The sequence below is a fragment of the Arvicola amphibius genome, chromosome 13 (assembly GCF_903992535.2).
Source record: "Arvicola amphibius chromosome 13, mArvAmp1.2, whole genome shotgun sequence".
In the NCBI taxonomy this organism is placed as follows: domain Eukaryota; kingdom Metazoa; phylum Chordata; class Mammalia; order Rodentia; family Cricetidae; genus Arvicola; species Arvicola amphibius.
In genome coordinates this window covers 56,200,138-56,225,400 of record NC_052059.1, presented here as the reverse complement: position 1 = coordinate 56,225,400, position 25,263 = coordinate 56,200,138, and the positions used below count along the sequence as shown (strand labels likewise).

Here is a 25,263-nt window from a genome sequence, read left to right as displayed (position 1 = left end):
TGGTTATTTTTTATTTTTAAAAATATGTGTGTGTATGTGTGTGTGTATGTTTGTGTGTGTTTGTGTGTATGTGTGTGTGTATGTGTGTGTGTGTGTTTGTGTGTATGTGTTGGGGGGGAACCCACAGAGGCCAAAAGAGAGCTCCACTTGGGTGCTGGAGTCCAAACTCCTGTTCTGGTGATGGAACAGCAAGTGTTCTTAAACACTAGCAGGATCATCTCTCCAGCCATTCTTTATCTGATGCCTTTCTGATCAGGAAAAAATAAGCAACAACAACAACAACAAACAACTCCAAACATAGATTCCTTTGGAAAGATCATAAAGGTGGCAATGTGCTTGCCACCAAGCATGATGACTTGAGTTTGAGATCCAGGCCCACATGGAAAATGGAGAGAATCAACCTTTGAAAGCTGTCCTCTGATCTTAATGCTCACACTGTAGCATGCAAGCTCTGTCCACCCCATCCCACCCCAGCCCATGATAAATAAATATTAAATTAGGTTTGGTGGCACAAGGCTTTAATCCCAGCACTTGGGAGGCAGAGACAGACAGACCTCTGAGTTTAAGACTAGCCTGGTCTACAGAGTGTATTCTAGATCAGCCAGGGCTATGCAGGGAAACCCTGTCTTGAAAATAATAACAACAACAATAACAATAACAATAATAATAATAATAATAATAATGTTTTTAAAAGATTGGAAAAGGGTGTATGAAGGTAATTGGGATGAAAGTCAGTTCTGGGAATTTAGGTTGAAAGAACCTGATACTTTCTCTGTATTCTCTGTTCTAGCCCTGGTGTTAATGTTTGGATGTTGAATGTTCCCCTGAAGTCCACATGCTAAGTCCCATTGGTGGCTGTAGTAGTTTGAAAGAAAATGGCCCCTAAAAAAAGTGGCACTATCAGGTGTCAACGTGTTTCTTCACAGCAATAGAAACTGTAACTGAGACAGAAGTTGGTACCAGGAGTGGGGTACTGCTGCGATAGGCCTGACCATACTCTTGTTTGGAGGAATATGGACCTTGGGACTGTAGATTAGAAAAGCAGTTGAATGAATGATTTGAGTGTTGCTTAATGTGCCATCCTAATAGGAACATGGAAGACAGTGGTGCTAAGAGTTATTTAAACTGTGAGAAGCTCACTCAACATAATAATTTTTATTATGTTGCCTAGAGATTGTTTTTATGATATTTTGGTGAAGAATGTGACTGTCTTTGCCCTTGTCTGAAGAGTCTGCCTGATGCTAAAGTGATGAGTTTTAGATTAATTCCGTTGACAGAGGAAATCTCAAAACAGCCTAGTACAGACTCTGTCCTGTCATTATTAGTGGTAACTCTAATGAAGATTTATAATGAAAAGGAACAAGGAAATGTACAATTTGAGGGGAAAAGGAATACCAGGAAGTGGAATGGAGCTAAATCCTATGCTCAAGGATGTAAACAGAGTAAGAAAAGGAATAAAGGGAGTGGTGACCTCAGGGCAAGATCCCACCCAGCTGAGTGAAATGAATCAAAGAAAAGTTTAGGGCTGGGTGTGGTGGCACATGCCTTTAGTCCTAGCACTTGGAAGGTAGAGGATGGCAGATCTCTGAATCTGAGGCCAGCTTGGTCTGCAGAGCAAGTTCCAGAGCAGCCAAGCTTAGGCAGTGAAAGAAACCATGGAAAACAGAAAGTTGGTGAAGTTGGCTGTGTTCCAGCTCCAGTAAGCAGCAGAACTTGGCAGCTTCAGCCATGTGGTTCTGGAGTTAAGGACAGAAGAAAGGGGTTATTGAATTTGCCTCTGAGACTAAGGAAAGCTATGGTGTCAGGGATGTCCTTGAATGGAGGCCTAGACAGGCCATTGCTAGAAGCTTGAACTTGGAGACTCCAAGATGTTAGAAATGCCAGAGTTGTGGGACACCTGCAGAGAGCTGCTAACAGGAAGTGGAGCCTGTCCAAGAGAAAGAAGTGTGTTTCAGGCCACAAAGCCGGAAAGAGTGGAGATCTAAAGAGCATTTTGGCATGAGACATGGAGATGCAGAATTTGGAGTTTATCTAGCTGATTTTTGGTCTTGCTTTGGTCCAGTATTTCCTCACTATGCTCCCCTCCCTGTTTTGGAATGGTAATGTGCATCCTGTTCCATGATCTGTTGGAAGTATATGATATGCTTTCTGATTTTGAATTTATAGGGGATTACAGTTAAGAAATTTCATGAATCTCAGAAGAGACTTTCAACTTTAGCCTTTGGGGGGGTGGTCGAGACAGAATTTTTCTGTAGCTTTTGTTACGATCTGCTGGCCTGGCCTGTCACCTGGGTACCCTATCCCTTTAAGAGACAAGCCCCGCCCACTCTCAACCCCCCCCCTTCAATAAGGCAAGCTGATCTACTGCTTCCTCCAACCTGTGCTCTTTCTCTTTCCATGTGTCTCTCTCTCCTGAACTGGTAAATTCTGCTTTTTCTCCCCCCCATTCTTCCCCCATCCTTTTCCCCCTTTCCTTTTCCATCCATAACCCACTAAATAAACTCTATACCCAAATTCTCTCTTCATGGTGCATCTGTCTGTCTCTTACCCGCCTCAGTCTCCCACCCACCAAGGTGACCTACCGAGGCCTCAGATCACCCGCTTCCTCTCGTGGGACTGTTCACCACCTTTGTATCATTAAAAGAATATCAGCTTGCCGGGCGGTGGTGGCGCACGCCTTTAATCCCAGCACTTGGGAGGCAGAGGCAGGCAGATCTCTGTGAGTTCGAGGCCAGCCTGGTCTACAAGAGCTAGTTCCAGGACAGGCTCTAAAAAGCTGCAGAGAAACCCTGTCTCGAAAAACCAAAAAAAAAAAAAAAAAAGAATATCAGCTTTAGGGCCTGTCCTGGAACTAGCTCTTGTAGTCCAGGCTGGCCTCAAACTCACAGAGATCCGCCTGCCTCTGCCTCCCGAGTGCTGGGATTAAAGGTGTACACCACCACTGCCCAGCTTCAGCTTTAGACTTTTAAATAAGTTTGAGACTATTATAGACTATGGGGACTTTTGATGTTGTACTGAATGCATTTTTGCATTACGATATGACTATAAGCCTTTGGAGGAGGCCAGGGAATGGAATGTGGTGATTTGAAAGAAAATGGCCCCCAGAGTGGCCCTATTAGGAGGTGTGGTCTTGTTGAAGGAAGTGTGTCACTGTGGAGGCAAATTTTGAGGTCTCGTGTGCTTAACTACACCCAGTGAGACAGACCACTTCCTGTTGCCTGCAATTCAAGATGCAGGACCCTGGGCTACATCCCCAGCACCATGTCTTCCTGTACCCACCATATTGCACCATGATGATAATGGGCTGAACCTCTGAGACTGTAAGCAAGCCACCCCAATGAAATGGTTTTTCCTTTGTAAGAGTTGCTGTGATCATGGTGTTTCTTCAAGGCTATAGGAACCCTAATTAAGACAGTGGCACTACTGAGCAATGGCAGACCCTGTAGGAGGGAGAGACTATTAGGACATCCTTGGGTTGGTGCCTGGAGATGGTAGGACTCTGACCTCTTTCTTTTTCTCTCTCCTTCCTGGTCACGAGTACAAAGTTTTGTTCTGTCTTAGGCCCCTGGTCATTACCACCCAGCATTCCCACCAGAGGCTCACTGCATGTGTTTTTCTGGCTTTGGTTGGAACCCAACTGTGAGCCACACGAACCTTTTATCTAAGTTAATGAAACCAATTTCATTATATTGATGGAAAACCAGCAGAGACACCTAAGAATGCAATTCTTTTCATCTTCTTCCTGAATAGGTTCAGAGAGTCTAGGTGACAGGAGGGATTTAATGGCCTGAAACCTTCATTCTTACTTGTTAACAGTTGATGAATTCACTAACTATTACTCTTGGTTGCTTTGTGGTTTTTTTTTTTAATTAAAAAATTAAATTAGATTTACTCATTTTACTTTATGTGGATGTTTTATCTACATGTGTGTATGCATACCACAGGTACTCATTGTCCTTGAGGTTCAAAGAGGGCATCAAACCTCTGGAGCTGGAGTTGTTGATGATACGAGCCACCATGCAGGGACTGGGAATTGAACCTGGGTCCTTTGTAAGGGTAAAGAGTGCTCTTAAGTACTGAGCCACTTCTCCGAGTCTCACTTTGTAGCCCTGGATAACTTGTAATTCCTTGTGTGGACAAGGCTGGCCTTGAACTTGTGGCAATCCTCCTTCCTCTGCCTCTTGAGATTACTGGTGTGCACCGGAGTGCCTGATTTGATTGTGATTTTGAATGCTTTTATTTACTGTGTATATGTGTGTGCCTGCAGAGACCTGAAGGAGGCATCAGAGCTGGAATTATAGGCAAGCCACCATGTGCGTGCTGGGAGCCAAACCTGGCTACCTAGCAAGAGCAGCAAGTGTTCTTAACTGCTGAGCCACCTCTCCAGCCTCTTGACTGTTTTTAAAATACCAGTGCTGGGATTTCCTCAAAGAAGCCCTGACTCAGAGGGCCTGGGGTGGGGCCTAGACATCATTTGGAAGTTCCTCAGGTGAGGAAGTTATCATTTAATGCGTTATGTTCATGCTAATGAAAACTTTCTGGAGCAGTACAGCAGCGGAGATCACGTGACACCGTCGCTATATGTGATGCCACTGAGCTGAGATAGTTAAAAGGTCATCTTAATACCTGTATACTACCACGACAAAACAGGCCCTTCCTTCCCAGGCGGCTGCTCTCTCCAAGCTCAGGAGAAGCCTGGCTGAGGCATATGCTCAGGATGCATGAAGTCCTGGGGTAAATTCCCTCTAGGGTTTTCCTCATTGTAGCGTCAGATCCTGGGAAATGACTGATCTGACAGATACCAGCTACCATCGGATGTTCATTGCTGTCAGGAACACCAGGACCAAAAGCAACCTGTGAGGGAAAAAGTTTATTTCAGTTTATAGTTCCAGGTAACAGCCCATCACTCAGGGAAGTCAGGACAGGAACTTGGAGACAGGAGCTGCTGCAGAGGTCATGGTAGTGCTGCTTTCTGGTTTGCTTCTCATGGCTGGCTGGCTCTTCCTGCTTTCTTATAACTCCTGGAACCACCAGCTCAGGGAGGCCCCACCTACAACAGACCGGGCCACTCCACATCGTTCACTAAGTGAGAAAATGTACCACAGGCTTTCCTGTAGGCCAGTCTGGTGGGGATGTGTTCTCAGTTGAGATTTCCTCTTCCCAAATGATTCTAGCTTGTGTTAATATGATATAAAAGTAGCCGGCACACCATCTGATATAAATTAAAATTAAGAACAAAGTTTTTTATCCCTTCAAGTCAGGGTTTCTTTGTGTAACAGCCCTGATTGTCCTGGAACTCTGTAGATCAGGCTGAACGTGTACTCACAGCAATCCACCTGCCTCTTAAAGATTTTTTTTTAAAGATTTATTTTTGTGCATGAATGTTTGCCTGCTTATATGTATGTACGCCATGGGAGGACCTTGTGCCTTCAGAAGTCAGAGAGGGCTTTGGGTTCTCTGGAGCTGTTATTATAGACAGTTGTAAGCTGTCACATGGGTGTTGGGAACTGAATCCAGATCTGATCCTCTACAGGAGCAGAAACTACTCAAGGCATGCCTCAAGCCTCAGGCATGAGGCTTTTGATTTAACATCTCACAGGGAGGAAGTGGCAAAGCCAGGTCCCAAACTCATATCTGACCCACTTTCCCAAGTCAGCACACTGAAATTAATCAGACCAATGATGTCAGCCGGATGGTGGGAAAAAAAGACCAGAACTCTTTCTCTCTGTGGACACACGCATCGACTAACGTTCCATATACATTTCCTCTTTATGAGAAATTCAGAGACTAGGTGAGAGACCCCTGCATCCCGAACGAGTGCAGAATCACATTTATCAAAAATGGTAGGAAAAGTCAAGATATTTGTGATCATAATCACTACCCTCAGCACAGCTCCATACAACCAGGAGACTGTAGTCCCCGGATTCTTCCTGAGAAAGGAAGGGGTTGGACTTGATCTTGGTAAGATGTCCATAGTCCCAAAGCAATCTTTGGAATCAATGCTATCCCTGTCCATGCCCCAATAGTAACACTTAGTTCTAGGAAGAATAACTTTGGGATTCATTAGAAATCTGAAAGGGTCCCAAATAGACACAAGATCTTGAAGAATGACAAGCCTGGATGCAGCAAAGTTGCTGGTTTCAACATCCATTTCAAAGCTGTGGTCATTAAAGCCACATGACACTGTTATACCGCTATTACTCCTGACATTTAGATAAATGGAGCAGAGTAGGGAGCCCAGAAACAGACTCATCAATCAGTTCCTAAAGAGAGCAATGCGCAATGGGCAAAGATCAACAGACGATGCCGCAGATCTTGCAGAGCGATGGGCTGAACGCTGACCCAGTTTGCTTCTCAGTTCCTATGATAAACACTGACCGATACCAGTTGGGGGATGGAGGGGCTTATCTGGCTCACAGGTTATCGTTTATCTTTGAGGAAAGCTGGAGCAGGAACTGAAGCAGAGACCATGGAGGAATGGTGCTTAGGGGCTTGCTTCCCTGGCTTGTTCAGCTCCCTAACACTGCCCAGGATCACCTCCCCATAAGGCTTGACCCTTGTACATCAATTAGCAATGAATAAATTGCCCCAAAGGAGACGGAAAGATTTTAAGAGCCAGAGGCAGTGGGTGACTCCAGGAAACAGGGTCTTCCATACACAACAGGACTGAGGCTCGTATGAGCTCTCAGAGAGTGAGAACACTAGTCAGACCCGCACAGGTTCAAGCCAGACAAAATCCCAGCACTGGAGAAGTGGAAATGAATACAAATCAACCACACACCAGGGCAGGCCCTATGTCCGGGAGGAGTTGGCCAACACAAACAGACTCCATGGTGGTTTTTTGTTTTATTTGTTTTGGCATTTTTCTTATTGGCTATTTAAATCTTGTCTTGCTTTTGTTGTTGTTGATGTTTTGCTCTTTTTATGAAAGACAAAGAAAGAGAGAGACTATGAAGTTGGATGCGTAGAGAGGTAGAGAGGATCTGGGAGTTTGAGAAGGAAAAAGGATTTTACCAAAATATAATGTAACAAAGACTAAGTAAAATAATTATAAACATAAAATTAGTAACAAAGAGAGAAAGAAAAAACCCTCACAAACAAGGTCATAGGTCAATCCAATGAGGGCAGTTCCTCAACTGAGACTCTTCTTCCTTGGTTGTCAAGCTGATGACTGAAGCTAAGACAATCATCTTCCATCAGCCACAAAAATTGACTCAAAGTAGAGTCCAAACTTACATATAGGGGGCTGGAGAGATGGCTCAGTGGTTAAGAGCATTGTCTGCTCTCCCAAAGGTCCTGAGTTCAATTCCCAGCAACCACATGGTGGCTCACAACCATCTGTAATGAGGTCTGGCGCCCTCTTCTGGCCTGCAGGCATACATGCAGACAGAATATTGCATACATAATAAATAAATATTTAAAAAAAAAACAAAAAACTTACGTATAAAACCGGAAACTATAAAACTTGTAGAAGATGCTGCAGGAAAGCTCCAAACATTGATTCTGGTGATGCACAAAAGACCTTCTACAAGTTCAATATCTGTTCATGATCACAGCCCTGAAGAAATGAGAGGAGGGGCGTGACTCATGTAACGGAGGGCAGGGCGTATGTGAGAGACGTGCACTTGTGGGGAAGCAACATGATGATTTTTGTAAAGAATGCCACTGGACTTTTCGGTAGGATTTGGGTTGACTAATCACTTTCAACAATATAATCATTTTCACAATATTCTTTTCTCTTTTCTTGAAGCTGTTGAGGGTACGGTTTTTAGAATATTGTGGAGGATTGACTTAGAGTTGACTATTAGAACAAGGAGTGAATGTTACTGCTCTCGGGCCCATGGACGGTCACTATGTTGCCTGTACAGGAGGAAGTCACAGTGATGAGGTAATTGGGGCATGAACCCCACTTTAAAGGGGAGAAGAATCATGGCGTCACAAGGTTTCTACAGAATTGGCAGCGACTATCTAAAAGACAAGTGTTCCCGAAGCTCTGAGATTGGGTCTCCTTAAGCTGTATACTTGTGTGTCTGTCTAGGAATCTGTCAGCTGTACATTTACTGTATAATACTTGTGGCTCCACACAGGTGTACCACACAATCCCACAGGGCAAGCAGTTAGAGAAAGATCTAATCGAGTTCTAAAAGTTATGCTTAATAAACAGAAAAGGGTAATAAAGACCCCCAACGTTTCATTTTGCAGAGTTTGGTAAATTAAAATATGTATACTATACCATAGCTATATATTCAGGATTTCAATAGGCAACTACTTTGAGTTTTGAAAAGGCTGATTCTGTAATTAGACGTTTATTAGAAGCTATGGCCATCATGGGAATACCTGTACAAATCAAGACTGACAGTGCTCCAGCATATGTCTCTATTAAGATGAAATAGTTTTTTTTTTTTTTTTTTTTTTTTTTTTTAACAGTTCTTACTTAGTTTTTATTCATAATCATAAACTTAACTCTGCAATCCAGCTAGACTTGAAGGGAAATGAGGAAAATATGGAACCCAAAGAACTTCAGTGAGAGCAGAGATTACAGGGTACTGCGAGCAGATGGGGCTGGGGTGCTCTCCTGAGCTACAGAAGGAATGGTCTGGTGGGTAAGAAGCCCGCAAGTCAAAAGAATTAGAGTTGTCCACAGTCGGAAATGGTGATCTTCTTGCTGGTCTTTCCATTCCTGGACCCAAAACGCTCCATGGCCTCCACAATGTTCATGCCTTCTTTCACCTTCCCAAAGACCACATGTTTGCCATCCAGCCACTCAGTCTTGGTGGTGCAGATAAAAAACTGGGAACCGTTTGTGTTTGGTCCAGCATTTGCCATGGACAAGATGCCAGGACCTGTATGCTTCAGGATGAAGTTCTCATCCTCAAATTTTTCTCCGTAGATGGATCTGCCGCCAGTGCCATTATGGCGTGTGAAGTCACCACCCTGGCACATGAATCCTGGAATAATCCTGTGAAAGGAAGAACCCTTATATCCAAATCCTTTCTCTCCAGTGCTCAGAGCACGAAAGTTTTCTGCTGTCTTTGGAACTTTGTCTGCAAACAGCTCGAAGGAGACGCGGCCCAAGGGCTCGCCATCGGCCGCGATGTCGAAGAACACGGTGGGGTTGACCATGGCTGCAGCAAGCGGCGAGAGGGGACAGCGGCGTCTGCAAAGCCGATGAAATAGTTTTTTACATATTACAACATATAACATAGTACAGGTACAATGGTGGCCTTGAATGCCAGTCTCGGCACCCCCTCAGAGCTCAGAGCAGGACATCACAGCAAGTAAAAATGTCTGAGGGTAAACAGAATAAATTAACGTAAGCACATTACCTCTGCATGTTCTTTATTTTTTGGACAAAGGATCAGACAGAAGGGTATCTCCACCAGGTTTGTAGTTTACAAACATGTTTTAAAAAAAAATTCCATAGGGCAAAACAATGATATCAGTATGCATTTCAGAATCATAAAAAAAGACAGGTAGATCCTGATAAAGCAGTACTCCAGGAAAAGGTGACACCACCCAGGAAGGGCCAGCATCTAAAGCAAAATACCTGACAATCCAAAACATTAGATAAGGTTACTAAATATCCCTGAACCCTGGACTCACCCATTCCTCTCACCCCAATATCTACTGTGATAACCTGTTTGTCAGTAAGGGCAAGCACACTGTCTTCCTATCTTTTTGAAATTTGTACATGCCTTTCCTGACTTGTTTGCATTAGTATAGAATGTAGGGATTCCAGAAATTGGTGTCCCTCTACGATGTGAGGAAAGATTCAATTGCTGCTTTTGGTATATTTGTTGTTAATATCTCCCAAAAATTTACTGCAAGCCCTTTGCCAATCTTCTGTCTGTAGACTGAGACTCTTTCATTTCCTGACTGCTTAGACCTGAAACTATATTAATTATATAACACAGAAACTATATTAATTATAACCCTGTTCAGCCAAATGATTCAGGTATATTTCTAGCTAGTTCTTACATCTTGAATTAACCCATTTCTATTAATCTGTGTATCTCCATGAGGCTGTGGCTTACCAGTAAAAGTTCTGGGTATCTGTCTTCTTTGGCAGCTACATGATGTCCCCTTGACTCCACCTACTTTCTCTATATACATCTGTTCGATTTTCCCACCTGGCTTTATTCTGCCCTTCCAAAGGCTGAAACAACTTTATTCATTATCCAATAAAAGCAACACATATACAGAAGGTTATCTCATATCATCTGTCCGTAATGAGGAGCTTTCAACATTAGTAAAAGGTACTGTAATTTCTACTGGGTCTATTCCTGCTAATTGACGAAGTCTTAATTTTCCTTTTAGAATCAACAAGAAACCTTTTCTACATAGGTCTTTAATTTCTTACTGTTATTCATTCTAGGATTATCTTCTCTCTGAATTAGAATTCTAGTAGGAAAATATATAGAAGGTAAAATAGCCAGAATACAATCAAGTTGTAGATGCAAATGATCCTCATGTATATTCTGTAATTTTTTTCTACCAAAGCCAATTCTCTCTCAGCCTCAGCTGATAATTTTCTTGGATGATTTAAGTCCTTATCACCTTGTATGGTTTGAAATAAATTACTTAGTTCTTGAGTTGTCAGTCCAGATATGGACGGTAGCCAGTGAATATCTCCAAGCAATTTTTGAAAACCATTAAGAGTTCGTAATTGATCTCTCTTGATTTGTACATTCTGTGGCTGGATTTTTGATAAATCTATCTTTTAAAAAAATGGAATGTTTCGCGAATTTGTGAATTGTCATCCTTGTGCAGGGGCCATACTAATCTTCTCTGTATCGTTCCAATTTTAGTATATGTGCTGCTGAAGCGAGCACTGATAAATCTAACTTATATCTTAGGTAATTAATAATATCTCCTCTTTTGTATTTTTTCAGGAATAATTTGTAATCCCCAACAAGACAAATTTTTCTTTACTTCTCTAAACATTTTCTCTAAGGTATCTACGTCTGAATCAGTTAGTAAAATATCATCCATATAATGGTAAATTATAGATTGAGGAAACTGTTTACTAATTATTTCCAATGACTGTTGTATAAAATATTGACATAAGATAGGACTTTTTAACATTCCTTGTGGAAGGACTTTCTATTGATATCTTTTTATAGGCTGGGAAATATTATAAGTAGGCATGTGGAGGCAAATTTTTCTCTATTCTGTTCTAGCAAAGGTATATTTAAAAAGCAATCTTTTAAATCAATCACTAGAATAGAACATCATTTAGGTAATAGAGAAGGCAAGAATTCCAGGTAATAGAGAAGGCAATAAAGAGCCCATTGGTGAGTCACCTTATTAATAGCTCTTAAATCCATCACTTAAATTCATAATTTTCCAGATTTCTTTTAGTAACAAATATAGGATAATTTAAAGCACTGGTCTATTCTTCAATATGTTGAGCATTTAGCAGCTCCTGTACCAACTGCTATAATTTTTCTGATGCCAATGGCTATTGATCCACCCAGACAGGTTTGTCAGTCAACCATTTTAAAGGTCTACAGAGCAAGTTTCAGGACAGCCAGGGTGACACAAAGAAACCCTGTCTTGACAAACAAAAACAAAAGTCTGTAAAAACACAAACGGTGCAATGAAATAATGAAAGTAGTCCAAAATGTGAAAGTACAAATAGAATCATTAGAGAAAGCCCAAACCAAGATTAAACTGGAAAAGAAAAATTTAGGAAATCAAATGAAAACTTCAGAAGTAATCAGAAGAGATAGGAAGAATACTATATACTCATTGACACTACATATTAGTTAAAAAACTACAACAGAAGGATATTACAATTCTAAACATTTGTGGACTAAACACAAGGTCACCCAAGTTCATGAGAGAAACACTTTTACAGCTAAAGTCACATATAGATTCTCACACAGTAATAGTGGGAGACTTTAATACCCTATTCTCGCCAACAGATAGGTCATCCAGGTAAAACTAAGCAGAGAAATGCTGGAATTAAATAACATCATGAATCAAATGGATTTAGCAGATATTTACAGAACATTTCACACAAAGGAGTATACATACAAAGGAGTATACTCAAAGAGGAATATACACACAAAGAAGTATACACACAAAGCAATATACACACAAAGGAGTATACACACAAAGAAATATACACACAAAAGAGGAATATACACACAAAGGAGTATACACACAAAGGAGTACACACACAAAGGAGTATATACACAAAGGAGTATACACACAAAGGAGTATACACACAAAGGAGTATACACACAAAGGAGTATACCTTCTTTTCGGGAACTCTGGAACTTTCTCCAAAATTGACCACATATTTGGATACAAAGTCTCAACAGACATAAGAAAATTGAAATAACACCCTGAATCCTATCTGACCCCCATAAATTAAAGCTGGATATCAACCATCACAGAAAGTATAAAACTCATGAAAACTGAACAACACTCTACTGAGTGAAAAATGGATCAAGGCAGACATTAAGAAAGGAATTAAAAACTTTTTAGAACAGAATGAAAACGAAAACACAATATACCCAAGCCTATCGGACACAATGAAGAGTTCTTTTGTTTCTATTTTATTGATTTCAGCCCCAAGTTTATTTCATGCTGTCTCCTCTTTTTTAGTGTTATTTCTTCTTTTTCTTCTAGAACTTTCAGCAATTTAATGGTGCTGAAATCAATAAAATAGAAACAAAAAATTCAAAACTCAATGAAACACACAGTTGGTTCTTTGAGAAAATCAGTAAGATTGATAAACCCTTGGCCAAATTAACTAAAAGATGAAGAGAGACTATCCAAATTAATAGAATCAGAGGCAAAAAGAGGGACATCACCACAGACATCAAGGAAATCCAGGGAATCATAAGGATATATATTAAAACTATGTATTTTTACCATACTTGAAAAAATGGATAAATTTTTGATATGTTTGATATACCAAAGTTTTATCAAGACTAGATGAGCAATTTAAACAGAGCCATAACCTCTAGTGAAATAGAAGCAGTAACTGAAATGTACCAACAAAAAAAAAGCCCAGGACCAGATGGATTTAGCACAGAATTCTACCAGCACTTCAAAGAAGAATTAGCAACAGTACTCCTCAAATTATTCTGCAAAATAGAAACATAAGGACCATTGCCTATTTCTTTTAATGATGCCACAATTGCCCTTTAATCCCAGCACTTGATAGGCAGAGTCAGGAGAATCTTGTGAGTTCAAGGTCGGCTTGCACTATAGATTTATTTTTCAGGACAACCAGGGTTACACAGAGAAGCCCTGTCTTGAGAAACAAAAAACAAACAAAAGAAAGAAAGAAAGAAAGAAAGGAAGGAAGGAAGGAAGGAAGAGAAGAAAAAAGAAAGTCATGGAGAGACTAGGGATATAAGGGACATTCCTAGACAAAATAAAGGCAATTAACAGCAAGTTTACAACCAACATCAACTTAAAGAGAGAGAAACTCAAAGAAATTCCACTAAAATTAGAGACCATAAAAGGATGTCTACTCTTTCTATACCTAGTCAATATAGTATTCATTTGAAGTCTTGGCTAGAGCAATAAGATGACCAAAAGAGATCAAGGGGATACAAATTGAAAAGGAAGAAGTCAAAGTATCTTTATTCGCAGATTGTGGTAGCTTGAAAGAAAATGACCACCTTAGTCTCCATGGCACCGTTAGGAGGTAAGACCTCGTTAGAGTAGGTGTGGTGGTGTTGGTGGAAGCGCACTGGGAGTGCGCTTGGAGGTCTCAGATACTGAAGCCAGGCCCACTGTGGCATTCTCTCCTCCTGCTGTCTTTGGATCCAGATGTAGAACTATCAGCTACTTCTCCAGCACCATGCCTGCCTGCATGCGGCCATGCTTCCCACCATGTTGCAAAATATGTGTTTAATTATGTAAGGATATGTTGCATTTTGTTTATGTTGTGGAATATCTGTTTAACTATGTAAAGATACGTTACATTTGTTTAATTATGCAAAGACGTGTTGCTGTTTTATCTTGCCTGCTTAAGATACCTTAGGCAGTACATTAGATTGATCTAATAAAAAGCTGAACTATGAATAGTGAGGGAGAAGGTACAGGCAGGATTTCCAGGCAGGGAGAGTAAGTAGGAGGAAGAATTTGGCTTGAGGGAAAGAAAAAAAAAGACATGACAGGAAGATTCCAGGGGCCAGACAGACAGACACAGAGGAAGCAGGAAAGTGGGCCATGTAGAATATAGAATGAAAGAAAGGTAAAAAGCCCCGAGACAAAACACAGATGAATAGAAACAGGCTAAATTAAGTTAAAAGAGTTAGTGAGACAAGCATAAGATAAGGCTGAGCATTCATAATTAACAATAAACCTCCATGTCTTTATTTGGAAACTGGCTGGCAGCCCAAAGAAAATATCACCATGATAATAATGGACTAAATCACTGAAATGTAATCCAGCCCAAATTAAGTGTTTTCCTTTATAAGAGTTGCTATAGTCATGGTGTCTCTTCACAGAAATAAAACCCTAAGACACAGACAATGTGATAGTATACATAAATGACTCTAAAATTTCCACTGGGCAACTCTGGCAGCTGATAAACCCTTTCAGAGAATTAGTAGAATGCAAAATTAGTACATAAAAATCAATAAATAGATTTCCTAAATATAAATGACAAACAAATTGAGAAAGAAATCAGGGAAACACTAGCTTTCACAATAGCCTCAAAAAGTTACAATATCTTGGGGTAACTAAGCAAGTGAAAGACTTGCATAATAAAAACCTTTAAGATACTGAAGAAAGAAAGTGAAGAAGTTATCAGAAGATGGAAAGATCCCCCATGCTCATGGATCAGTTGGTTTAATATTATGAAAATGACCAACCCATCCAAAAGCAATCTACAGATTCAGTGAAATCCCCATTAAAATTTCAATACAGATCTACACAGAAATTGAAAAGACAATTTTCAAATTCGTGTGGAAATACAAAAAATTTTGAAAAGCTAATACACCTGAGTAATAAAAACATTGCTGATGGTATCACCACCCCCAATTACAAGTTGAATTACAGAGCTATAGTAATAAAAACAGCATGACATTGACATACTGGTGAATATAACTGAAGACCCAGACATAAATCCACACACCTATGCAGATTTGATTTTTTTACAGAAAAGCCAGAAATACAAACTGGATAGAAGGCAGAATCTTTAACAAATGGTGCTGTTCAAACCAGATGGCTGGAGAAGAATGCAGATAGATCCGTATTTACCACCCTTTACACAACTCAACTCCAAACGGATCAAGGACCAACATAAAGCCAGATGCCATGAATCTGAGAGAAGAGAAAGTGGGGAGCAGTCTGGAACTCATTGGCACAAAAGACTTTCTGAACAAGACACCATTAGCACAGGCACTATGATCAACATTAATAAATGGGGCCTAATGAAACTGAAAAGTATCTCTATAGCAAAGGATACCATCATTCGGACAAAGTGGCAGGCTACATTCAATACAGAGTTACTATCTAGAGATATATAAAGAACTAAAAAACAAAACCAAAGCTATACATCAATGGAACAAATACCCCATTAAAAATGGGATACAGAACTAAATAGTTCTGAAAGAATAAAACACAAGAGGCTGAGAAACATTCAACATTCTTAGTTATCAGGGAAATGCAAATTATCTTAATTTAGGGTTTCTATCACTGTTTCTATGACTATGGCAACTCTTTTTTTAAAAATTTTATTTATTTATACAACATTCTGCCTCCATGTGTGCCCACGTGCCAGAAGAGGGCACCAGATCTCATTACAGATGGTTGTGAGCCACCATGTGGTTGCTGGGAATTGAACTAGCGACCTCTGGAAGAGCAGCCAGTGCTCTTAACCACTGAGCCATCTCTCCAGCCCTATGGCAACTCTTTCTTAAAAACAAAACAAAACAAAACAAAAGCCCCATTTAATTGGGGTGGTTCACAGTTTCAGAGATTTAGTCCATTGTCGTCGTGGCAGGACATGGTGGTGTGCAGTCAAGCATGGTGCTGGAGAAGGAGCAGAGAGTTCGACATCTTCATCTGCAGGCAGCAAAAGGAGTCTCTGTCCACACCGGGAGTAGCTTGAGCATAGGAGACCTCAAAACCCACCCTGATAGTGACACACTTCCTCCAACAAGGCCACACCTATTCCTGCAAGGTCACACCCCTAATTGTGCCACGTCCTGTGAGCTTATGGGGGCCAATTATCTTCAAACTACCATGCAAATCAATGCTGCTGTGAGATTTCCTCTTGCCCCAGTCAGAATGCATGATCAGTAAGCTTGTGCTGGCAAGGATGTGGGGGAAGGGGAACACTCATCCATTGCTGGTGGGAGAATAAAATCAGTGTGATGGTTCGCAGGAAGCTAGGAGTAGATCTACTCAAGACCCAGCTACACCACTCTTGGGCATTTACGTAAAGGACAGACACTTCATGCTGCTATGGAATCACTTGTTCAACCACACACATTGCTGCTCTATTCATAATAACCATAAACTAGAAACATCTTAGATGTCCACCACCTGATGAATGGATAATGGGAATGTGGTATGTTTACACAATGGAATATTATTCAGCTGTCAAAAAATAAAAACATGAATTTTTCAGGTAAATGGATAGAGCTAGAAAAGCAATCCTCCTGAGTGAGGTAACCCAGACCACAAAAACAACTATTGCATGTGTTCTCTTATATGTGGATGTTAGCATGTAAGCCTCTGATAGTTGTGCTACAATCTATATAGCCACAAAGGCTAGGCATGGAGGGAGTAACTAGGAGGAAGGGATGTTCTCCTAAGGAAGGGGAAATAGAATATATAGGAAAGAATATGGGGAGAGCAACTAATACTAAAAACCATTTGAAAAACCATATGGAGGCTGGAGAGATGGCTCAGAGGTTAAGAGCATTGCCTGCTCTTCCAAAGGTCCTGAGTTCAATTCCCAGCAACCACATGGTGGCTCACAACCATCTGTAATGGGGTCTGGTGCCCTCTTCTGGCCTGCAGGCATACACACAGAATATTGTATACATAATAAATAAATAAATAAATAAATAAATCCCATATGGAAACCTGCTACTGTAAAAGCTTCCTAAAACACCTATATACACGAAAGGAATCTAAGTGTCAGCAAACTGCAGGGGAGATGATGCTGCAACTAGACTTTGGCCACCAAGTAAAACTTCTAGTTCCTGGAATGGGTTACATCTTGTTGAGTTGTTGGCTAAAGGGACCCCATAGAAACCCCCAAACATCACAAACTATTACCAAGGTGATTGGTTACTCTCTACAACCTGCTGGTGACAACACTTACATATCTCATATCTCACTGAACACAGGAGTCATAACTAGAAGCTTCCCCCCCGCTACTGAGTAGTGTTCATAGTCCTGGAAGGTAAACATCAGTCCAGCTGCAAACTCTGCACTCTACAGTGGTGACCAGCCTGCATGAAGTGCTGGTACAACGGCACAAACGTTGTGGGAGTAACCAACCGCTATCAGATTGGATTTAAGCCCTGCCCCATGAGATGGAATTCACACCTGATAATGCTCCTGTGGCCAAGAACCTGAGACTAGACAGACCACAGGCCCAAAGGAAACCCAACTGTTGTTCTACTAAAGGAACATAGCAATAAAATGACTCCTAGCAACATTCTGTTAGACTCACAGATCGTGTCTTGCTCAGCCCTCATCAGAGAAGCTTCTTCCTGCAGCAATGGAAACAAACACGGAGACCCACGACTAGACTATATGCAGAGAGCGAGAGACTTTGAAAGCCTAAGTGAAAACCTTATCCTCAGGACTCTGGGAACTCTGCGAAGAGGAGGGGGCGGGGATTGTAAGACCCAGAGGGGATGGGTGACTTCAAGGAAACAGCTTCTGGCAGAACAACAGGACGGATGCATGCGTGAATGCACGGAGACTGTGACGGACAGCATGCCCTGGGCCTGCACAGGTTCAAGCTAGTTCCCAGCACTGGAGGGGGAAGTCAAGATAAATTCCCCTCCCTAACCCGGAAGCTATCTATCTCCAATTGACAGCCATTTGCATAGGAGAAAAATCTGTTTTTTTCCCAATGGAGTTTCACTGGGTGTATAAACCACATTCAGGGGCAGGCCCCATGCCCAGCAGTAGATGGTCAACAGAAAACGAACTCAATAGCAGTTTTAGAGATTTTTGTCTGTTTGTTTGGTTTTTGGAGATGGGGGGGGGGGGGGGGGGATGTCTCTGTGTAGCCCTGCCTGTCCTGGAACTCCCTCTGTAGATCAGGCTGGTTTCAAACTCACAGGGATCCACCTCCCTCTGCCTCCCGAGTGTTGTGATTAAAGGCGTGTGCCACCATCACCCGGCTTTGAGCATTTTTTATCGTACACTTTTTATCTTTATATATTATGGCTTCCAGCTGTGTGTTTTTCTGGGGGTGTGTGTGCATGTATGTTAGTGTGCATCCTTTTTATTTTTTTCTGCCTGCTTGTTTTCTTTCTTTTTTTAGATCAAAACATTTATTTCTTTTGTTATAAAAACAAAAATAAATCCAAGCAGATAATAACTTTAAAGTATCCCTTCCTTGCTCCCTGTCCTAGAATTTAGCCCACAGTCCATGGTGAGGTTCTTGCTTCCTGGATGCTATGACGTTTCCATCTTGTACCCGTGCTTCTCGAGTTCAGCGCGTAACTGATTGGAGAAGTCATCTTCTACATTGTTATCATCCCAGTTATCCTAAACCAGCCCAGTCTTCCGCGGGAAACTCCTCGAACTCGTCGTCCTCTTCCAGGAGACCCAGGTGGACAGGCTGCTTCTTTTCGGACAACGAGCCTCACCGAGCTCCACCGTGCTCAGAGCCGCCGCAAAGTTGGGAGCCTCAGTACTCGCCAGGCGCCGAGACCGGCCTGCTTGTTTTCTAAAGAGGTAGAGAGAAAGAAGGCATGGAGTTAGACGGGTGGGAGGTAGGGGGGGAATCTGGGAGGAGATGGGGGAGGGGAAACTGGGATCCAAATATATTGGTATGAAAAAAAAATATTTTCAATAAAAATGGAAAAAACAAAGTTAACAACTTATATTAAGCATTTTAACACTTTTTTTTTTTTTCAGGAAAGGAAGGAAAAAAAAAAAACAGTCACGACATGACAACCAGAAATCACCTTTTCTATAAAGCTAGTGACTTGAATGAGGTCATCAAGGAGCCTACCTCCTCCTCCTCTTCCTTATTAAACTAAACACACTGCTCATCTGGAGCTTGGAACAGCTTCTAGTTGGCTTTACAGCAGCCACACCAAGAGATGTTTACCGTGACATTTTATACAACAGGCCAAGATTGAGCTTCACTGAAAACTATGTAATACATTTGCAATAAATCTACTTTTGTTTTTATTCCACTGAAAAGACTGAGGCTTATCTCAAAACCGAGGAATTCGAAGATTGTTTTTCATAGCAAAAAGCATATCAATGAAATATTAGCAAGTCACCAGACCCACATGGGAGGTTTGGGGCACCCAGAGGAGGTGACAGGAGCTGACTCCGCCAGGAGCCTCCTCTTCTGGCTTCGCTCCTCCAACAAGGCTTATCAACAGCCCTTCAGTCCATTCAATTTCCGGATAATGCAAAGTCTGACTGGCTAGGACTCAGGAGTGGTTTCCAGCAAGTCCACGCCATTCAGGAAATCTCAGGGGAATCTCAGTCTGGGCCCTGTTTTGAGCTATGAGCTCCCAAGTAAGACTGGGAGTAGCAATAGATCACTGTCTGCCTTGTGTGAAGTCAGAGTTCAACCCCCAGCACTGAATAACAGTAGCAAAAAACTAAAAATAGTGATAATTTATGAGACAACTTTTAGCTGGTATGATGGCACATACCTGTAGTTTCAGCACTTGGGAGGCTGAGGCCGGAGAATTACCACCAAAGGCATACCTGGGCTGCATATATTCCAATATTAGCCTAGGCTTTTGTCAAAAAAAAAAAAAAAAGAAGAAGAAAAGAAAAAATGCAAAATTTTTAAATTAAATTAACCACATATTATCATAAAAGGAGCCAGTTTTGCTGAGAGGCCATGTGATCTGGTTATCGTGTGTGCACACGGGGGCATGTATCAGGTCCTGACGGCAGGACTGATGTGTCTGGCGCTCTGCAGTAGCAATCTGTATCCATGACATTCCAGGAATGGCGGTGAGAATACCCAGAATTTCTGTGGGCAGTGCGGTCACTGGAAGTGCCAGTGTTACCAAGGTACACTATATTTACACCAAAAAAGAAAATCAGTTCTAATGAGAAGTCAGATACAATAAAGATGTAGTTTTCCCCAATGCACAAGCCCACTTGGGTTCTATCCACTTGCGATGAAAACCCTCTCAGCTGGACCCCTGCGTCTCCAGAGAGCCCAGGAGTTCAGAGCCAGCTACTTTAATAAAAACACAGTGAACATTAATTTTATGTAACATAAGTATTGTTATAAAATAACGTTTGCTTAATAAGTAGGCGGTAATAGGTTCTCTGCCAATGAAGTAAGCCAGATGAAGCTGAATTGAAAAAGTATAACAACAGGTTTATTTGAGCAAAGCAACTCCTGGGCAGGTGCTCCAGGCCCAGAGATGGAGATGGAGGATGGAGAAGCTGCACGCCAGAGGTAACTTAGAGGGTGATGACACGCTCACCACAGGCTGGGGCTGTGCCCAAGGAGGAGAGTGGAGTACCTAGACAGGGACTTGGGCTGCATTCGTCCTAGGAACGCGGACCTCGGTTTTTTGGGTGCCTTTTCTTTGTTGGAGAGTCTCTGAGAGGGTGGGGTTTAGAGGGGAAAGAGGTGGGGGTATTGGGGCTTTCTGGATCATGCAGGGTGAGTCGGAGGTTTCAACCGAACAAGTGAGTACATCTCACATGTATAATGTTAATATGTGTATACTGACAATTTGAAGGTGGATATCTGAGTCTACGTGATTATGGTGTGTGTGTGTGTGTGTGTGTGTGTGTGTGTGTGTGTGTAGCAGACTCTCCAATAGCCATGGTTTCACGTACTGAAGCTCCAGTGGCCGTTATTTACCACGGTCCAAAGATATTAAATGGGAAGTATCAGGACTAATCACATTCACGCAAATACATGGCAGGCATATCCACACTGTATATGCTACCTACCTGTTAATTCCTGAGAAGTCATCTGTTTTATCAGACTGATTGTCATACAGTCTTGGTGCTAGCATTTAAATGACCCTTATATTACTTAATAATGACTCATACACAGTGAGTTCTCAAAAATAAGGAAATAAAGAAAAACAGGAAGAAAGAAAGAAAGAAGAAAAGAAAGAAAGAAAAAAAAAGAAAAAAGAAAGTAAGAAATTTTATAGGAATGGAGGGGAATGTGAAAGACTATGATAAATAAACTATATGAAATTCTTTTTTCTTTTCTTTTTCTTTCTTTTTTTTTTTTTTTTTCGAGAAAGGGTTTCTCTGTAGCTTTGGAGCCTGTCTTGGAACTCACTCTGTAGACCAGGCTGGCCTCGAACTCACAGAGATTCACCTGTTTCTGCTTTAGTCCTGAGTGCTGGGATTAAAGGTGAGCGTCACCTCCACCTGGCCATGAAATTCTTTTTTTTTGCCCCCTCCATGAAATTCTTAAGGACTAAAAACATTTTTAAAAATAATTTCCTGGGGCTGGAGAGATGGCTCAGTGGTTAAGAGCACTGGCTGCTCTTCCAGAGGTCCTGAGTTCAAATCCCAGCAACTACTTGGTGGCTCACAAACATCTGTAATGAGATCTGGCGCCCTCCTCTGGCATGTGGGCATACATGGAGGCAGAATGTTGTATACACAATAAATAAATAAATCTAAAAAAATAATAATTTCCCTTCTTGTTCTCTGGACATCTTGGCTGCTGCTCTTGGGTGGGGGCAATCCTACACCTTGGGCAGGAAGATGATGGCCACGAAGGAGATGGAGAAGTTTCTGGAGTGGATCACTCTGGGCTCCATCTTCTTATGAAAAAGGCAAAGTACATGCTGGGATGTGAACAGACTTGAGGACGATCAGACAGGGCAAGGGTCATCCTTGTCATCAATGGCCCAGCTTTGAGGAAATCTGAACTAGGACATTAGCCAAGCACTGTCTGTCACTACAGTGGCAGGGACTGGGCACAGCAGGTGGAATCACTCCAGAGTGACAGAGTACACGCTGGTGTCATCACGAACATGCTGGGGCAGACAGGAGCCAAGTAAACCAGGAAAACCTTTCTTTAATAAAACATGTCGGAGCTTGTTTAAAAATAAATACATTTATATTTTTGTAATTGGCTCTGTTTGTGATTGTTGTATTGTTCATCTCTTTCGGAACCTGACATTAATAAACTTCGTCACAGGACAGGAGAACACAGGGTTCTATGCTGCCTGTGTCGTCAGGCATCCGCTGGAGTCTCAGACTGTACTGCTGTTGACAAAGGGGACTCCTGCAGATATTTTTTTGAAAATGAAAGGCTTTTAAAGGCAAAACATATTTTTTAAGGGCAAAGTATCTGACGTCTGTCAAGTTCTAAATACCGGCTTCAGCAGGGCAGCTCATTCTAGAGCCTCCCTGGCCACCTGTGGGACCAACCCGCCTAAGACGCTTTGGGAGCGTACTTCAGTCTGACTGCATTTGAACTTGTGAGCTTTAAAATTTGTGTGTGTGTGTGTGTGTGTGTGTGTGTGTGTGAGAGAGAGAGAGAGAGAGAGAGAGAGAGAGAGAGAGAGAGAGAGAGAATTTCTCAAAGTAAGTGAATAACAATAAGGAAAATCTTTGAACAAGGTCTTTGGTAGAGAACTGAGAACTGAGGCCCTCTGTTTGTCTGACCACTACATCCAGGAGATTCAGAAGGCCACACCAAGTACCATGGCAGCGCACCCATGCCACCGGGCTGTGGCCTCTCACACAGTCCTCTACTTCTCCCTGCTCCCTCCTCTCAATGAAACCTAGGGTGTTTATTTTGTGACTCTACCCAGCAGGTTCTCCCTTCTACTCCAGTTTAGATCTCCGCTCTTCATATATTTTTCCATTACCTTCTACCTCTTTGACAAGTGTTGCTGTAGAGTTGAAGCCACACCCCTGTTGGTAAGTAGTATGGGAATGTTCACAGTGTGTGAATGGCCAAGGCCGCAGAGAACTATCAGCCCCTACTGTCTACCCTCAGCCTGGGATCCACCGTGGAGAGCCCTGGGGATCCAGGCAAGGCCGCAGAGAACTATCAGCCCCTACTGTCTACCCTCAGCCTGGGATCCACCGTGGAGAGCCCTGGGGATCCAGGTATGAAATTTCTCAGGACAAACAATGTGAAGTACACAGAAAGAACAGTGGGGAGGCTCTATCCGTGCTTGAATAATGGCCAGAAACATCCTAGATTTTCTGATGAAAAGTAAAATAGTCATCCCTTCCATTCTTCACAGAGGAAGTATGATAGTTTGAATGTAATTGGCCCCCATAATCTCATAAGGAGTGGCACTTTTAGGAGATGTGGCTTTGTTGGAATGGGTATGGCCTTGTTGGAAGAAGTGTGTCACTGTGGGGGCGGGCTTTGAGGTTTTCTATGCTCAGGATACCGCCCAGTGTCTCAGCTGACTTCCTGTTGCCTGCAAGATGTAGAACTCTCAGCTGTTTCTCCAACACCATGCCTGTTGTCTGCACACCACCATGCTCCCCACCATAATGATCATAGGTGGATGTTTCTTTCCCATAGCTGCTCTCAATTAATCACTCTGAGGCTTAAAATTAATTATAAATGCTTGGTTGATACTTCAGGCTTGTTACTAGCTAGCTCTCACATTTAAATGAACTCATATTTCTTATCTATGCTTTCCACATGGCTCATGGCTTGTTACCCCATTTTCTACACGTATTGCTTCCTTGGAGGCTAGCTGATGCCTTCTGACTCTACCCTTCTTTATCCCAGCATCCTCAGTTTGATTGCCCTGCTTATACTTCCTCTCTGATTACTGGCCAATCATCATTTTATTAAACCAGTTCGAGTGACAAAATCTTTACAGTGTACAAAAGAATTATTCCACAGCAGTTGGTAATAGACTGAACCTCTGAACCATAAGCCACCACCACAATTAAATGTTTTCTTTATAAGAGTTGCCATGGTCATGGTGTCTCCTCAGAGCAATAGAAACGCTCCAATGGGAAGGCTGACAAGATGGCTGGGTGGGTAAAAGTACTTGTCTCTAAGACGGTTGTGGTGGTTTGAACGAGATGTCTCCAGTGTCTTGCACATTTGAACACTTGAGCCAAAGTTGATGGTAATATCTGGGAAGGTTTTGAAGGCGTTGTCTTGTTGGAGGAAGTGTGTCATTGCATATAAGCTTTGAGAGTTTAAAGGCTCAGGTCATTTTGAGTTCCTTCTTTCTGCTGCCTGTTTGTGGTTCAAGACACAAGTCCCTGACTGCTTCTTCTGCCTCCATGCTACCATGTTTCCCTGCTGTGATGGGCTTTTATCCCTCTGGAACCATATAACCCCAAATAGACTCTTTCTTCTATAAGTTGCCTTGGTCATGGTGCTTTATCACAGTAATAGAAAAGTAATACACCTGATGATTTGAGTTTGATCCGCTGAACTGACAGAGAAAAGGAGAAATCTCTCTCTCTCTCTCTCTCTCTCTCTCTCTCTCTCTCTCTCTCTCTTTCCCCACCCCCTCTCCCTAGAAAGCTGTTCTTGGACTCCCACGTGCACACCATAGCACACACATGCAGGCACTCAAGTGAACATGGACATAAATAAATACAGAGGGGGATTATCAACAACAAAACACTTTGGGAAAAACAAAAACAAAATGTGGCCAAGCAGACCTTCCAGAAGCAGCCTCTGGGAATTATGGTAAAAGTGGCTGCTGAGAGTTCCCAGCTTCTCAGATGTGGTGATGCCACTATTCCTGGCAGAGGAGGGGTCCTGTGGAAGGTGATCTGGCTAGGCTCCTCTTGGAGAAAGAGACTGTGCCTCTACTACCAGAGAGTTTCCTTGGAGGATAACTAAGGTGAGCAGAGATATGCTCTTTCAGCATGCTGTCCTCACTTTGTGACCCAAATCTTCTCAGCAGTCTAGAGTTTAATGAAAGTTTTGCTGTTCAGAAAGCAAGACGAAGAGTGATAGCATCTGAGAGGTAAGGTTAAAGGACAGAGAGTTGGAGGGAGATACATGGCAAGATATGCCTCAAAAACAACAAAATCTAATTAAGGTGTTCATGTGGCCAAGCATGGTGGAGGCAAAGACAAGAGAATCTGCGTTGATAGAAGCTTCTGTCCTGCCCAGTCCTGCAGCCA

At 42.1% G+C, this 25,263-nt stretch overlaps 1 protein-coding gene and 1 non-coding gene across 2 annotated transcripts; both read right to left on the bottom strand.

Annotated features, from left to right (window-relative positions):
- Positions 1-8,427: 8,427 nt before the first annotated feature.
- LOC119800165 (peptidyl-prolyl cis-trans isomerase A) lies at positions 8,428-9,155 on the bottom strand. The gene has a single exon (XM_038310264.1). The coding sequence runs from the start codon at positions 9,121-9,123 to the stop codon at positions 8,629-8,631; it is 495 nt and encodes a 164-aa protein (XP_038166192.1). The 5' UTR covers positions 9,124-9,155; the 3' UTR covers positions 8,428-8,628.
- A 1,567-nt stretch (positions 9,156-10,722) lies between these two features.
- LOC119800539 lies at positions 10,723-10,832 on the bottom strand. Its single transcript, XR_005283038.1, has one exon. It is a non-coding gene; the product is annotated as a U6 spliceosomal RNA (small nuclear RNA).
- Positions 10,833-25,263: the final 14,431 nt, after the last annotated feature.

Excerpts from the sequence above, each read along its gene's own strand:
- LOC119800165 (XM_038310264.1), bottom strand. The coding sequence starts at position 9,123 with ATGGTCAACCCCACCGTGTTCTTCGACATCGCGGCCGATGGCGAGCCC.